At 46.1% G+C, this 15,999-nt stretch overlaps 1 protein-coding gene across 3 annotated transcripts in view; it reads right to left on the reverse strand.

The window, feature by feature from the left end:
- LOC147441834 (zinc ion binding protein) overlaps positions 1 to 15,999 on the reverse strand; it is a 151,381-nt gene that overhangs the window by 41,450 nt on the left and 93,932 nt on the right. For all 3 annotated transcript variants that reach the window (XR_015190156.1, XM_086528234.1, XM_086528232.1), the window contains exon 4: positions 2,764 to 2,891. Coding sequence is in view for 2 of the 3 variants with exons in the window: in XM_086528234.1 (XP_086384360.1) it covers positions 2,764 to 2,891 (128 nt within the window). In the remaining variant the exon portion in view is untranslated. The remainder of the gene's footprint in view (positions 1 to 2,763; positions 2,892 to 15,999) is intronic.

Genomic DNA, 15,999 nt, shown 5'->3' on the forward strand with positions numbered 1-15,999 from the left:
ACCAATCACCTGAGTCGACTGTGGAACTGGAGCTGGAGGGGGGGGAGAAGGAGCTGGGGGGAGCGGAGGAGAAGAGGGGCGGGATGGGGCGATAGAGGTAGAGGGGCGAGGTGGAGAGGTGACGGGAGCAGAAGGCGGGGGGGAGGATGAGGAGGAGGAGGGGAACTCTGAAGGGGGAGCGGCTGTCGAGGGTGAAGCGAAGGTGGAGGCTGGCGTAGGGGGCTCCTCCTGCTCAAGAGGACCAAAGCAGTTCCTCGTGGGAACCCACTGCTGCTGAGTAGGCACCTGAGGGCCACTCTGAGTGCTAGGCTGTCATTGTGGCCCCTGGCGTCGACGGCCACGGGCCTGCTGCCACCCCTCCTCCGCTGAAGCCCCAGGCTCGGAGGGTAGCTCTGACTCTGTGCGATGTGCCGCTGACTGTGGCTGCGGTCCAGCCCTGGCAAGCTGGGGCTGAGGCTGTGGTGCAGGTCGTGGCCTCCTCCGTGGACAGTCCTTCGCTAGGTGGCCCATCTGTCGGCAAATGAAGCACTGGTTCGGGAGGCCCGAGTACTCCACACTCTGTCTAAACCAACCCCCACTCACCCGAGGCAGAAGAATGTGGGTATCTCTGACCAAAACTCGAACTGAGGGGATGCCAGCCGCCTTGGCAGCTACTGATGCTGCCATACGAGGTGTCTCCAGGACAGTCCCGATGGCGGAGCCGATCCTGGAAAGAAGTGGTAGGTACTCGCTCCGTAAACCCGGAAAGCAGACTGAGATGGGGATGTCTGCCTCCTCTACTAGAACATCCGAAGCCGGGTCAAAACCATGTCGCCACTGTCGAAAGGGGACGCGTGATGCTCGGATGGCCAGTGGACTCATAGCTATGACCTTGGACGCCATCTCGGAGGTCTCAAACTCGATCTGATAGTACCCCCGTCCGAGAATTTGGACATCCAAGATCTTGCCCACCTCTGCGAGAAGGCAGGCTTGGAGAAGGTTTCGCAGCTCTCCTCTGCTAGGTCGGGTGCCGAGAATCTTGCAGATGACCGAAGTCGCCTGCAATCGCTCTACCTCTGCGGCAAGGCTCGCTTGCTCTGTCGGCGAGAGAGCAAGTCGAATGGTGGGCTCAGCGGGGTCGGGCAAGGGGGCTTCTGGCGAGTCCCTCTGTGGCGAAGCTGGAGCCTCCATCTGTGTCTACTGTTGTGTCGTAAGAAGAGGTCGACGGGTGGACGCTGCAATCAGGCGCAGAAAGCACTGCCCCAAAAATTGAAACAATGCTGAGGAGGCCGAATTGCAGGGTTGACGGGGAGAAACCGAGGCGGGCGGGAAGAAGGGGGGGGGGGGGGGGGGGGGGGCGCTGGGGAAGGTGGAAGCGCTGGCGGCAGCAGGAGGAGGGGGTAACGGGGGCGGCAGTGGCTAGAAGGCAGCGCGGGGCAGGCAGGGGGCGGCAAAGGCTGGCAGGCAGCGAGGCATAAGGGCAGGGGGGGGAGGCAGCGGGCTGTGGTGGTGGTGGTGGGGGGGGGGGGGGGGGGGGGGGGGGGGGGGGGAGTCGTGCGAAGGTGTAGCAGCAGCAGCGAGCCCGTGAAACATCCGACTCTTGTCTCTTACAAGTAATGTTTTAAGTGAAGTGTTTGCTGTTTAAATTTACTTTCAAGTTTGTACAGTTCTCTACCACGAGCTTGTGTATGCTATTTGGTTTCAATGCTATCAAAGCTCAGTCGATTGTTTGTTCTCCGACGGACGATTTGACCTAGCAACTCTAGTGGACTTACAATATGGGGGTCACTTCTTCGCATAATCATGACTCTAAATACGAGGAAATCACTTTTGAAAAGGAAGAGGAGGAAGAACATGTTGGTTAAAATCATGCAAGTGAAGTCAAAGCCGTGACCACCGCTGTACTTCTATTGGCGTCAACTTAAGCAGGACATGGATAACTTTGTGCTTACTTGTTTGGTATGTCAGAAAGTGAAATATGACTGGTTTGTTTTGAAGAGCAGTATGTGACAATTTGGGTACCGCTCTCAAGTTCTCTTTGTTGATTCATTCACAGGACGATGTGCACTTAGAGACTTGTTGGAGTGTTACATCTATGATCATAAGTCTCGTATTTTCCATTTGTGGAGCTGGCTTACCACACCAATGTATTTTCATCGATTGGGAAGCACCGTTTGAGATACTCAAGGTTAGCAAGAAGGTTTCTCTTATCTTGTTTACCAAGGACAAGATTTTTCAGGCTGATCATTTTGTGAAAGTATCCGGCCACTAGGCATCTGCAATTTGCATGAATTATCAAAGCTTGAAGTTTCATCAAAAGATCGTTAACAAGAAGTGTGATGGACATATCCTGTTGAAACAAGCTTGTGTGCTGCTTTATTATGCCATTGCTGAGACTTCAGTAAGCCTCTTTAGCATTGCAAAACGATGTACTTAACATTTTCAACCTTTCAACTAAGCATTCTCATTATCTTTAATCCAATTCACAGGAAGTGCTCTTGTTGTTCTGCCAATGTCAAAATAAGCTTAAAACTGCAGGTCTTTAGGCAGCCAAGTACAGCATGAATGATACTCAAATCGAATATTGATTACTTGAGGCTTGTCATTCATAAGCTTGAATCAATGCATAAACCAATGAAACCAAAGAATTTTTGTATCCATTTCAATCATGCAAATATACACGCAATGGGCATTGATTGATCTAAAGGGCAGAACCAAACAAATCCTAACTAATTTTCTTAATGAAATTAAATAGACAAGTTGTACTTCTTTTTTGATATATACCTGCAGCTCCAGGGTGCTCGTTTCGAAAGCCCTAGGCTTACATCCAAACCATTACAATTATTTTCCTTGCTAGATGTTTTTATGATTTCCTTCTTAACAATCCCCACATTTTTAGGTCCATATTTCTCCTGCAAATAAACTTATCATAAGTTCCCCAATCAGGAAAAAAAGGAACGTGGTGCAACACGTGATATGTGATTTCAAGAATGAATGGAAATGCTGAATTGAAAGAAAAAGAATCCATGAGACATGTGATCACCCTGATGTTCCTTTTTCTGTGCACCATGGCCAGGTTATCACTTACACATTAAGATCAGAAAAAACAAGGTATGAAAATTTATGATACCAATGATGTGGCAACTTGCTTTTTCTGAGCATGCTGGCAGGTTGACAACTTACACTCTATAACATGTCCTTCCAAGGATAACAATACCATATCATCAAACAAATACCAAATCAAATGAGCACAAAGAATCGTCCAATACACCTGAATCCCCCAAAACAAAGCCCCATGAGTTAAATTGTCAAGAATGCCCTTCTCTAGTAGACGATTTGTAGTAGATTTGAAGGTCGTGCATTTAGAAGGGAAAAAGGCATCAAACATTTCAGAACAAATATGCCAACAGACAAATGTTTTACGAATGAGCAAACTTGTGCACTGCTGACCAAAGATATGTACAGTAGCATCTAAACTATCATTCAATGTATGTGCGTATTTATGCGTGTGTGCATGCATGTATCTATGTATGTACGTATGCACATATGTACATATGTGCGCACATGTTTATATGTTTTCTTTTGGACATATACGAGCAAAGGTGGCCGAGTATGTGGACCCATGATCTACTTCTTGGTGTTGTAACAGGACGGGAACCACATGCCTACAGAAAAGAATAGACTGAACACTTTTAGCACTTCAAATAACATTGAACTGAAAGAGAGAGAGAGACAGGGAGTGGCGTAGTTCCACCCCGAGAGAGCACTGGCCCCAAACCTTGGCGCCCCTTGCAATATTTCTTTATATTGCTTGAACTCAGTAAAAATGTCGGTATTCGCATTTTGCTTTTTCACCTAAAAGAGTCCTAGAGACTCAGTCCTTTGTACATATTTAAAGGCCCTTGGCCTATGAAAAGAAGTTTACATGAAAAGCTTCAAACTCAAAAGCATTTGGTCCCAAAAGTTGCCGCCCAAAGCTGTCCAGCGTAAATCACGGAAATCCGTACACCGGCCACATCAACATGTCAGCGCGAATTGCGGGAATCTGTACAGGCTGCAATGTGGCACTGCCAACGTAAATCACGAGCGTCCGTACAGCTGCCACATCATCTTCTACACAAGAGAGTGTTATTTTGATCTCTTTAGGTCCCTTGGGCCCCATCGGACGGGGTCCCATAAGTTCGTAAGACTTCTTCTTTAAAATAGGCCACTCGGCAAGACTTTGCAAGTTGGTAGAGCTTCTTCTGTTGCTTCTAGGTTTTAGGCCCCTCGGCCGGGATCTGCAAGTTGGCTCCGTTCTTTAGTGGCTTGACACATTAGTAGTTTGTGACAGGTGCGCACCAATAATAAAATTGTCTACTTCCTACTTTAGAGCATCAGCTTTTATGAGCAGTTGACTTTGAAGCTTTTGCACTTAAAAGAATAACTATGATTTTCTAAGTCGCTTTTAGGGATTGATTTTGGATCCGTGCCTATAAAAGAAAGGCCAAGGGTTCCATTAGAGGAGATCAGCCCATTGGACTATGACTCCGTGATGACTCAAAAAAAGAGCGTGGCTCTTTTAGTTTGTAAACTCCAACTTTTGAATTTATGGAATAAAGAAATACCGTGAGCGGCACCTAGTTGAGAGGCCAATGCTTCTAGGAGTGAAACTCCACCACTCTGCGTCTCTCGTCTATTGTGTGGTGTTCTCTCTTTCAAGTTCAAGTGTTTCCTATTTCGGTTCAGTTCCATATGGTTGCAATGGTGGCCAAAGAGATGGTGGCACCAAAAGTTTTTTGATGAAGTTGCAGAAACTCAAGTGGAAGAGGACGCTAAGGGAAAAGCAATTCCAAATTCAACAAAGATCTGTTTCAAAGTTAGTGGAATACAGAAGAGAAGTGGTTGATATGCTTTTGAGAGTCTACACAATGCGTGACCAAGGGGAGGACAAGAAGCTGAAGACAAAAAAAAGCAAAGATAGCCAAGGCATGAACTAATATAGTGTTTTATGGGATATGGTGAAAGGGATTGGCACAATCTAAGTTGTAGTGTTGCAAGAACTTTTTGAAAAGATTCAAAGAGGGACCTTCAAAATTCCTCCTGATAGGAGCTATTGCACAGTTCTTGGAAGACTTGGCAAAAAGCCCTTAGGGGAGAGAGAACATGTCTTAGAATCTACAAATGTGAGGAGCTTTTCTGTGCAAAGCTCTCATATATTTAGAGGTCGAGTCTCGTGAAGCGTCTGTTGCATAAGGGGAGGCACTACAGTCTCCATTCGGCATAACACATCAACACGATTAGAAAAGGAAGTTTTTGGTTATTTCTTTTTAGATTAGTTATAGATACTATGGGCTGACAATATTCTACCTAGAAACTTCTATGTATACTCGTAACTAATGATGTTTTGATATGGTTATCGTGGACAATTTAAAGAAGTATTCATAGTTAATACATGTGAGTAAGTACACTAGCTATATGCTACCACTTAAGCGAGAGATTAGAGGGATAGTCTTGATGCAAAAGTAGAGAGTAGATTGTATGCATTATTGATGTACAAAGGTGCTCTTTTGTACAAGTAGATAAAGCGCACAAGGTGGCATACATGCACAACATATTAGGTGGCTATTTCTAAGCCTTACACATCATGATTGTCTAGTCACTTTCCACATAGGTTTCCTCATTGGATAGATCACACGGCTATGTTCACATAAGCGTCCATATAGGTAGAGGGTGTTCATACACACACAGTGTAACAAAGTTCACACCCAAGAAACCTCCCCTTGTGGGTTTTGTTCCGCATACACAATCCTCTCCTGAAAACACACTAGGGGTATGGCACACATTACACAAGCCTCCCCTTAAAGACAAATAGGTGGTAGGCAAACAAAACATAGTTACCGGGGAACGCCTATATGGGGCCTTGGAACGCCGGAACGGCGTTCCGGCCGGTCAAAAATTCAGGGAACGCGTCGGAACGGACTACCGTTCCGACAGGCAGGCCATCACCGGAACGGACCGGCTAGAACGGGGCGGAACGGCCGGAACGGCAGCAACGGGCAGAAACGGGCAGTTTTTCAACTTTTAAAAATATAGTTGTTTGGGAGATTTGGGCAGCCAACGGCCATTTAAATTTTACAGCCCTATATAAATCCCCCCTTCCCCCATTCTTCACCAAAGCATCAAGGAAGTTTGAAGGGGGCCATCTCTCCCTTGCTCTCAACTCTCGAGCCTCGACTCTCAAGCCATAGGGGCCTAGCCTCTAGCTCTCAAGCCATAACCTCTCTCTCTCTTGGGCTAACCCTCAAGGCTCAAGGGTCAAACTCTCTCTCTCGGTCTCAACTTCCAAGAGGTGAAGCCTCTCTCTCGAGTCTCAAGCTCTCTATCTCAACTTCTCATTGCTCAAGCCTCAAGCAAGAACGGAATCAAGCCTCTCTCTCTCTCAAGCCCTCTCTCAAGCTATCTCTCTCTCTCAAATCCTCAAAGATCAAGCTCTCTCTCTTTCACGGATAATCCATGGCCTCTTCTTCTCGTTCAACCCCCTCCGTTCATGCGGGCAACACTCAAAAGGCGAAGGAATGGTCGTGGTGGGATGAAGTGACCTCGGAGGGCACCTTGTCGGCGGCGGGAGGTTCTCGTGCATGGGGATGCAAGCTATGCTCTTACACACGGAAAGGGGGGCATGACAAAGTGAGGGCACACTTTCTTGGAGTGCCGGGACATGAGGTGAAATTTTGTGCCAACGTAACCATCGAGAAGAGGAAGGAGCTCGAGGAAAAGGATCGGCAATTTAACCATAAAGCCAAGCCGGCACGCAAAGGTATTGATCCAAAGACCCTCATTTTCCCTTCTTCCTCTCTACCCGGTGTAGGTGTTGGTGCATCTTCACAAGGTTCAATTCGTCGCCAAAAGACCCTTGCCACCTCTTGGGACACAAAGAAGAAGGAAGAGGTGGATGCGGCCGTGGCCCGATTCTTCTATCACGACCATATCCCATTTGTCGCAGCGAGGTATGTTCATTGTTTTATGATTTATCAATCTTCTCTCTCATTTCTTTCATTATCGTCGGTTCCACTTTTTTGATACCAACCTCTTCTATGTTTGATCGAAATAGGTCGGAGTATTGGAAAGTCATGGTGCAACGGATTGGAGAGTATGGCACCGGCTATGTGCCGCCATCTTCAGAGGCTCTCCGAACCACCTTGCTCGATCGAGAGAAGGCTATTGTGGAGCAAGCAACCCTCAACATTCAGCGTCTTTGGGCAAAACATGGCGTTTCCCTCATTGCCGACGGGTGGAGCGATACAAGGAAGAGATCTATCCATGGTCTCGTCGCATACTCCAGTGGAGAGATGTACTTTGTGCACTCTCATGATGCCACTGAGAGTGGCAAGTCCGCCGATGTCCTCTCTGCAGAGTGGACAGTGGCCATAGAAACCATCAGTGAGCAACACGTGGTGGCCTTTGTCACAGATGGGGAGGCATCAAACAGGGCAGCAGCAGCTATCATAGAGGGCCACTATCCGCATGTGACAGTATGCTTTTGCATGGCACACTGCTTGAACAACCTTCTAAAAGACATCGGCAAGCTAGACTGGATTGCTCCAGTCATTGCTGATGCAGTGAAGATGGTTACTTTCATCAACAATCACAACTTGGTTCGGAGTGAGTACCTCAAGAGGTCGAGCGGCAAAGTGCTTCTAAAGTATTCAGATACCCGCTTCACATTCAACTTTCTTCTTGTACGCAGGCTGTCTGAATGTCAAAATGCGGTCCGACAGGTCTTCATCAGTGATGAGTTCACCACCTCCCCCTATGCAAAGACAGTTGTAGGGATTTTGTGCAAGGATAAGGCAGAGGATCTTGAGTTCTGGAAGGAGCTCAAGAGTCTAGATGCACAGGTAAAACCGGTGGTTCATTTGCTTCGAGTTCTGGATGGCATGGATCCTTGCATTGGCAAGATTTATGAGGCAATGGACCGCATGATTGAGCAGCTTGCACAGCTTGAGCCGAACGCAGAGCGATATGAGGAGATCCATGCGCTTTGCAGCTCGAGGTGGAATTCATATGCCTCTCCTTTACACGGGGCAGCGTACATGGTGGATCCAGAGTTCCAAGGTGCAGGGCAAGAGACAGATAGGGAAGTCATGAACCAATTTACAGAGATCTTAAACAAGATGGTTCTAGACAGAGATGGGCGACGCATTGTCAGAGATCAGCTGAGACAGTACAGAGAGATGCGGGGGTCATTTGGCAGTCCAGATGCTCAGATTGATCGCAGGAAAATAGGTTCAGTGCTTTGGTGGGAGGACTATGGCTATGATGACCCTGAGCTTCAGAGATTGGCGATCCGTATTCTCAGCCAGTCAGTTAGTACCTCATGCTTGGAGCAATTGTGGAGTACCTTTAGCCACATTGCTTCCAAGAAGAGGAATCGGCTTGGAGTGGAGAAGGCTAATGATCTTGTCTTCGTCAGCGCAAATTTGAAAATGCTTTGCAAGAGTACAGACAAACAGACAGATCCTTTTACACAGTGGGAGATGGAGCAAGAGGCTTCTCAGGCGGATGGAGATGCACATCCACCAACACCAGGTACTTCATCTGTGGCTGAGATCGAGCCGGACCTAGACCTTGATGATGAGGAATGGGAGGATGTGCATGATTTACAGCCGGCTACTATGGATTGGGAGGCCTCTCAGGCTAGTGGCTCTTGAGTCTTGAGTCTTTGCCATTTATCCTTACCTTTTTGTATGGCTGCTTGAGCCTTGCCCTCTTTGCCATTTGTAGCTACTAGCATCTTTATGATATTTGTCACCTTCAGTCTTTTGGTATTGTGGTCACTGAAGTCTGGTTTGAACTTTGCCCCCCTTTGGTTTTTTTGTAGCACCTTGGCCGCTGGCGGCCCTTGAGGCTTGTTACTATGTTAGCCATAATTAATTCCAAAGTGTTATCTCTGACTACTACTCTTGCAATTATTTGAGAGCATTGTGTATGTACTATGGAAATTGTGTTTGCTCATTGTTGTTCATCTGGCTATGTACTTTGGACGCCTCACATCCCAATCAAGTCATAATAAGGTTAAATGGTCTTCGAATCGTGTTTTTTGTGGGTATTAGAGTCAAAGGACTCTAATACTACTTGTATTCAAACACATAACGCTAAAAAAAATAATATTTGGGTGTTATTTTAGCCTGCCGTTCCGCGCCGTTCCCGTTCCGGGCCCATTCCCGTTCCCCCGTTCCGCAGGGAGGCCCGTCGCCGTTCCCGTTCCGCGTTCCGGGTAACTCTGAAACAAAAGCCTCTCAAACACAAACAAGAGTAACCACACAAATCTGTCAGACACAAGGGTAAATGCACAAGCTTCCTTATACAGAAGATCAGGTGGTCCCAAGAGCTTTAAATACACATGGTTTATTTTTGTTGTTGAATTTGAGGGATTATATCTCCTCCACACAAAACTACAACTGATTGTGGTTTGTCGCCCTGTTGTTGTTTGATTGTTGGTTCGCCTAGTCACCTGTGACATATCACATTTGATAATGCCTTGATATTAGGCATAGCATACATGACACTTTTCGTGCACTCATTCATAGCACGAGGAAGGTCTTACCTTATTGTCACAATATTGTGCAAACGTTGCTTATATTGGTTCACAAACTAGAGAGTGTTGTACAAAGTGGAATACCCAAGTACCCACAAAAAGGTGGATGTCTCCCATGGATGGTGCTCCAAAGCTTTCGAAAAGCACTTTGATTTCAAATGTAAACTTTGTGCTTCAATAATGAATGTGTGAGAAAGCCTTTGCTATATTAAAAAGTCTCCCATTTTGAAGCTTGTCGCAAACTTTCTCTTGGCTGTCAAGAGATTGTCCCTTAATCAAGAGATTGGTCTTTGGGGCTATATTGCCGTCCGTGGAAAAAGCTTCTTAGGCAAAAGTTTGCCCTGGGCTGTAAGCAGGATGTCGGCAACAAGCGGCAGATTGGCAAGGACAAGCAGATGCACGAGCGTGGCAGATGGGGCAGCACACCAAGAGAGCGTGAGGTAAAGATAGTAGCGTTGGTTGCAGTTGAGGTCGCAAATAATTTTTTGATGAGCATTGGTCTGCAGCCTATGGGAGGACTGCACGCATGTGTGGACAGTTGTCAGCGCTAGATGAGCTAGCACTGCAGCAGATATGCTTAGGAGCCAATCAGCGGCAAGTGGCTGTCAACACACAAGTGTGGACAGTTGTCAGCACTAGATGAGCTAGCACTGCAGCAGATACGCTTAGGAGCCAATCAGCGGCAAGTGGCTGTAAACAATAAATTACCAGGTGTTGCAGCGCTTTTGGGTGCCACGAGGGGCCAGGATGAGCTGGAAAGCTGTGGCAGCTAGGAGAGTCGTTGGAAGCAAAATTCACTGTCGTTTGGCTCCCCTTTACCACCTTAAAAGTGATGCTCAAACAATTCAGTCTCAAGATGCTGCTGACAAAAGCTTTGATCAAACCTGCCTTATAAGGGGGGGGAAAACAACCCTTCTGAAGTTTTCTCTAATTTCATGCAATCGGCATGTAATCCAAGTCTTCACACCTTTTCTATGTGACAGATTTGACACTATTCAACAGAAATAGAAATGGCTTCCAGATTGCACAATACTAAGTTCATAAAAAAGCTCTCTCAATGAGTACAATCCACACACATAAATTGTTCCTTAAGGTGAGATGGTGGATGAAAGTAAAATTTGAGACTAAGATTGAGCCAAAATAGAGCACACAATCAACGGTGCTAATGACATCAAGTTCATTGAAAAGACAAATACACATACACTAATTGACAGGTTGCAACAGGAAGACTCCACAATCGATTTTGCAAAAGAACCAAAATAAGACTATTTACACAAGCAATTAAGGGTACGAGCTTATTGAAAATGCCCACACACTAATTAAACACTTTATCAATCTAAAATCAAAGAGTAGTGGTTCAATGGTATTCCCATGAAGATATCGCAATCAAACCAGTGGATCGAGTTTGAGATTAGGAGGTGCTCACAACGCTTAAGGCTCTATTACTAATTGATATAGTTATGGTGGATAATCTAAAAAAGCATTCATCGTTAATACATGTGATTAAGTTCACTAACTATATTCTACCACTTAAGCAAGAGATTAGAAAGAGAGCCATGATATAAAAGTACACAGTAGATAATGCATTATTGTTTGAACAAAGGTGCTCTTTTGTAGAGCTAGAAAAAGCACACAAGCTGGCATACATGCACTACATATTAGGTGGCTATTTCTAAAGCTTTACACATCATGATTGACTAGGCACTTTCCACATGGGCCACATCACATGGCTATGTGATGTGGCCACATCACATGGCTATTTCTAAAGCTTTACACATCATGATTGACTAGGCACTTTCCACATGGGCCACATCACATGGCTATGTTCACAGAAGCTTCCACATAGGTAAAGGGTGTTCACACACACACACACACACACACACACAGGGTGCAACAAAGCTCACACCCAACATGTTTGCTCTTTCAAATTTGCATGTTTTGTTTGAGTATGAGAGGTGAACTGCCTGCAACATTTTCTCTAGTCACTGGTAGGGGTGATACTGATGATTGATATAACGATTATAGGCATCTTGATATCTGCTAGCGATCCATGGGATATGGATGCGATGGCTACGTGTTTCATAGAGCTCACAGTTTTTGTCTAAGGTCTTGATGAAGACAATGAAATGACGTGATTTGTGAATGTAATCCTAGACTATCAATAATTGTCATGATTGTGACGTATACTTCCTCCATGTGTTACCTCCTTGCACTTATTCCTGATGCACGTACAAAGATGGACTAGAATGGAGATCCCTGTCCTCGAAAGGGTGCGTCTCTTGGCCCACCGGCTACACTACTTCATCACCCTTACACCAAATGGTCATGTCTCTACAGCGACTGGTCACAACTATTGGTCAAAGGATGTAAATCTTAGTCTAGAGTCATGTCTCTTCGTTAACAGACATGCCTCTCTTCGTATATGTCTTTCCATCTTCTATATCAGTTTTGCAGGTGTAACCGAGGGCGATTTCTCTTCTCTTAAGCGGGGGTTTATGTCACAAAGTGACGACGTAGCAGTAGGTAACAGATCGGTAGAGGAGACGAAGAGCCAACTTGAAGATGGACCTACTCGGTGGACCCAAGTCTCAACACATCAGCCTATGATTCGTGGTGGAAAATCTCGGTGACGCGTGGCAATCTGTAGGCAAAGGTGACATGGCATGTCGACACGGGATCTGCTTCTTGGTGCAAAACTCTTAAGACATGTTGACTCCCTGCTTTAGAGCTTCAATTCGTAAAAATAATTGTGATTTTTAAAGTCACTTTTGGGGATTGCTTCTAGGCCTCTGCCTATAAAAGAAGGCCAGGAATAACCTGCTTTAGAGCTTCAGTTTTCATGAGAAGTTGACTTTTGGTGCTTTTGTACTAGTGAAATCAATTGTGATTTTTAAAGTCACTTTTGGGGATGCTTCTGGCCCCATGCCTATAAAAGAAAGGCCAAGGGTACCATTACAAGAGATCGGTCTCGTGGACTGCAACAATAACCGGCATGTACACAGTAGAGGGTGGTACTAATTCAACTACTTGTTAATTTTACACAGAGCATTGAGAAGAAAAGAGAGCACAGATGCATCCACCCACTAGAATGTCACTGCGCACACAAAGGCCGACACCCTGTAGGCCCCAAAGACTGGTGCCCCTTTCGGTATTTCTATATTCAATTGAAAATAGACAATCCGAACACTTATATCAAACTCTCACCATGCTGTTCAAACCTGTCAAGGGCTGAAATTGCAAGTTTCCGACCTGATTTCGGCAACATAACGGCGCCAAAACCCATGTAGGTCAAAAGTACACCTCTAGGACACTTTCCCTTGCATATTGGAAGCTTTCCAATGAGCTATAACAAAATTTCAGAGTGCTGTAATTCCCTGTTTTGCCATTGCCGGGTGCCCAAAACCTTCTACACGCATCCCAAGGCTTACCCAAGGCTCCCCAATGCTAATTTGCAGTTTAGGTGCGAAAACCCTAAACCTGCAGAAAAACAAAGCAGGCTGTTATTCCCTGTTTTGGATCGTTTTGAGTAGAGCTAACACGTCTACACGTATCCCAGGACTCCCACACGCAATGGGACAGTCTCCCTATGATATGGAGGAGTTTTCATGCAAGAAAACTCTCCAGATACACAATCATTCGCGATGGAACTGTGCATACCTGTGGGGGATTAGCAATTAGCTAATCCGGTTCCTGTTGAGAAGGCTCTTGCCTTGGCAAACGTGCATAAAACCCACAGAACTGTACATGATTATCTTAGTAGCCCAGCTAGTGGGGCATTACGATATGTGCCTAGGGGAGAAAGAGATGCGCGAGAGCAAATCATTGCACTACATGAGACAAAGGAGAAGGCAAGTGTCACAAGACGGGCACTACATGCCAACAAAAAAGAACAGACTAAACAAATTTAAGCACTTCAATAACAACTGAACTTAAAGAGAGAGACGACACGAGGAGTGCCCAAGTTCCACCCCAGAGAGTATTGGCCCCAAACCTTGGCATGCCTTTAGGTGTTTCTTTATATACTTGAACTCAGTACAATGTCGGTACTCCACTCTCTGCACCTTTGTCATGAAGAATGAGCCCTCTACACACATTCAAAGGCCCTTGGCCTCAAAAGCAGTTAGATGTGTCATAAAAAGCAGTAAACTCAAAAGCATCTGGTCCAAAAGCAGGTGCTCAAAAGCTGCCAGCGTAGATCACAAAAATCCGTACAGGCTGCCATGTCAACAAGCCACCGCAAAAAGCGAAATTCCGTACAGGTTGTGAAACGAACACATGGAGTGGATCTCCTGGCTACACGGACCACCTACAAACATGCGTTGGACAAACCATCCAACCATAGCGACCGTCCGACAGTTCCCACGTGCTAGTGAAGTGTCCGAGGACGTAGGCGTGCACCTGTAAGACCGCGCGTCCCATACGGTATACCACCCCGCCTCACCTCCTCGAGGTGACCTTGCGTACTCCTAGCCTCACGGGCGAACCACTGGCACTCTGCCAATGGGGGTCGATAGCTACAAATGAGGCCTTGGCCTCCCTTTTATAATAATGGCCGACCACATTGGCCGGTTTCACACTACGTCCATCTGCACACCGGACGCCCATCCGGACAGCGTCTAGGCTAGATCCCCTCTCCTATAAGCGGGACATAACATACTTCCTTTCTTAAGAACCATTGATGTCCTCATCAATGAAGTAGGGATATTGAGACTTCAAAGCTCTAACCGATTCCTAAGTAGCAAACCTTTCAGCTTGACCCTTCCATTTAATTAAGTACTCGTCATAAACCTTTTGGCATGAATGACGGGTACGATGATCTAAAACCGCCTCTCGTTCTCGAGGAATATAATCAGTTTACGTATCTTGCCATACATTTTTCTGGATAGGCACAACAACATCGACCTCGCCCAGTTTTTCTTTAAGGCGGCAGACATGAAGCACTGGATGTACACCATAGTTACCCGGAACGCAGAACGGGAACGGCGACGAGCCTCCCTGCGGAACGGGGGAACGGGAACGGGTCCGGAACGGAAACGGTGAGGAACAAGAGGCTTCAAAAACACCCAAATAATGCTATTTTTAGCGTTATGTGTTTGAATACAAGTAGTACTAGAGTCCTTTGACTCTAATACCCACAAAAAACACGATTCGAAGACCATTTAACCTTATTATGACTTGATTGAGATGTGCGGCGCTGCAGCCATGGATGATGGTACATACACAACATTCAACAAACCCAAAATGTAACTACAAGGGGGCCAAACCGTTGACCACAATACCAAAAGACTAAAGGTGGCAAATACCATAAAGATGCTACAAAGAGGGCAAGGCTGCAAGCAGTCATACAAAAAGGTAAGGATAATGGAAGTCCTAAAGTCGCAACTCTCAAGTCTCAAGACTCAAGACTCAAGAGCCACTAGCCTGAGAGGCCTCCCAATTCGTAGTAGCCGGTTGTACATCATGGACATCCTCCCATTCCTCATCATCGAGCTCTAGGCCTGGCTCATCTCAGCCATGGATGAAGTACCTGGTGTCGATGGCTCTGCATCTCCACCTGCCTGAGGAGCCTCTTGCTCCATCTCCCACTATGTAAAAGGATCTATCTGTTTGCCTGTACTCTTGCAAAGCATTTTCAAATTTGTGTTGACAAAGACAAGATCATTTGCCTTCTCCACTCCAAGCCGATTCCTCTTCTTGGAAACAATGTGGCTAAAGATACTTCACAATTGCTCAAAGCATGAGGTACTAACTGACTCGCTAAGAATACGGATCGCCAATCTCTGAAGCTCAGGGCCATCATAGCCATAGTCCTCCCACCATAGCAATGAACCTATCTTCTTGCGATCAATTTGAGCATCTGGACTGCCAAATGACCCCCGCATCTCTCTATATTATCTCAATTGATCTCTGACAATGCATCGCCCATCTTTGTTTAGAACCATCTTGTTTAAGATCTCTGTAAATTGGTTCATGACTTCTCTATCTGTCTCTTGCCTTGCACCTTGGAACTCTCGATCCACCATATATGCTGCCCCGTGTAAAGGAGAGGCATATGAATTCCACCTCGAGCTGCAAAGCGCATGGATCTCCTCATATCGCTCTACTTTCGGCTCAAGCTGTGCAAGCTGCTCGATCATGCGGTCCATTGCCTCATAAACCTTGCCAATGCAAGGATCTATGCCATCCAGAACATGAAGCAAATGAACCACCGGTTTTACCTGTGCGTCTAGACTCTTAAGCTCCTTCTAGAACTCAAGATCCTCTGCCTTATCCTTGCACAAATTTCCGACAACTGTCTTTGTATCGGGGGAGGTGGTGAACTCATCACTGATGAAGACCTGCCGCATTTTGACATTAAGACAGCCTGCGCACAAGAAGAAAGTTGAATGCGAAGTGGGTGTCTGAATACTTTAGAAGCACTTTGTTGCCCTACCTCTTGA

The sequence above is a fragment of the Adiantum capillus-veneris genome, chromosome 14, assembly GCF_014529385.1.
Source record: "Adiantum capillus-veneris isolate H3 chromosome 14, ASM1452938v2, whole genome shotgun sequence".
Taxonomy (NCBI): domain Eukaryota; kingdom Viridiplantae; phylum Streptophyta; class Polypodiopsida; order Polypodiales; family Pteridaceae; genus Adiantum; species Adiantum capillus-veneris.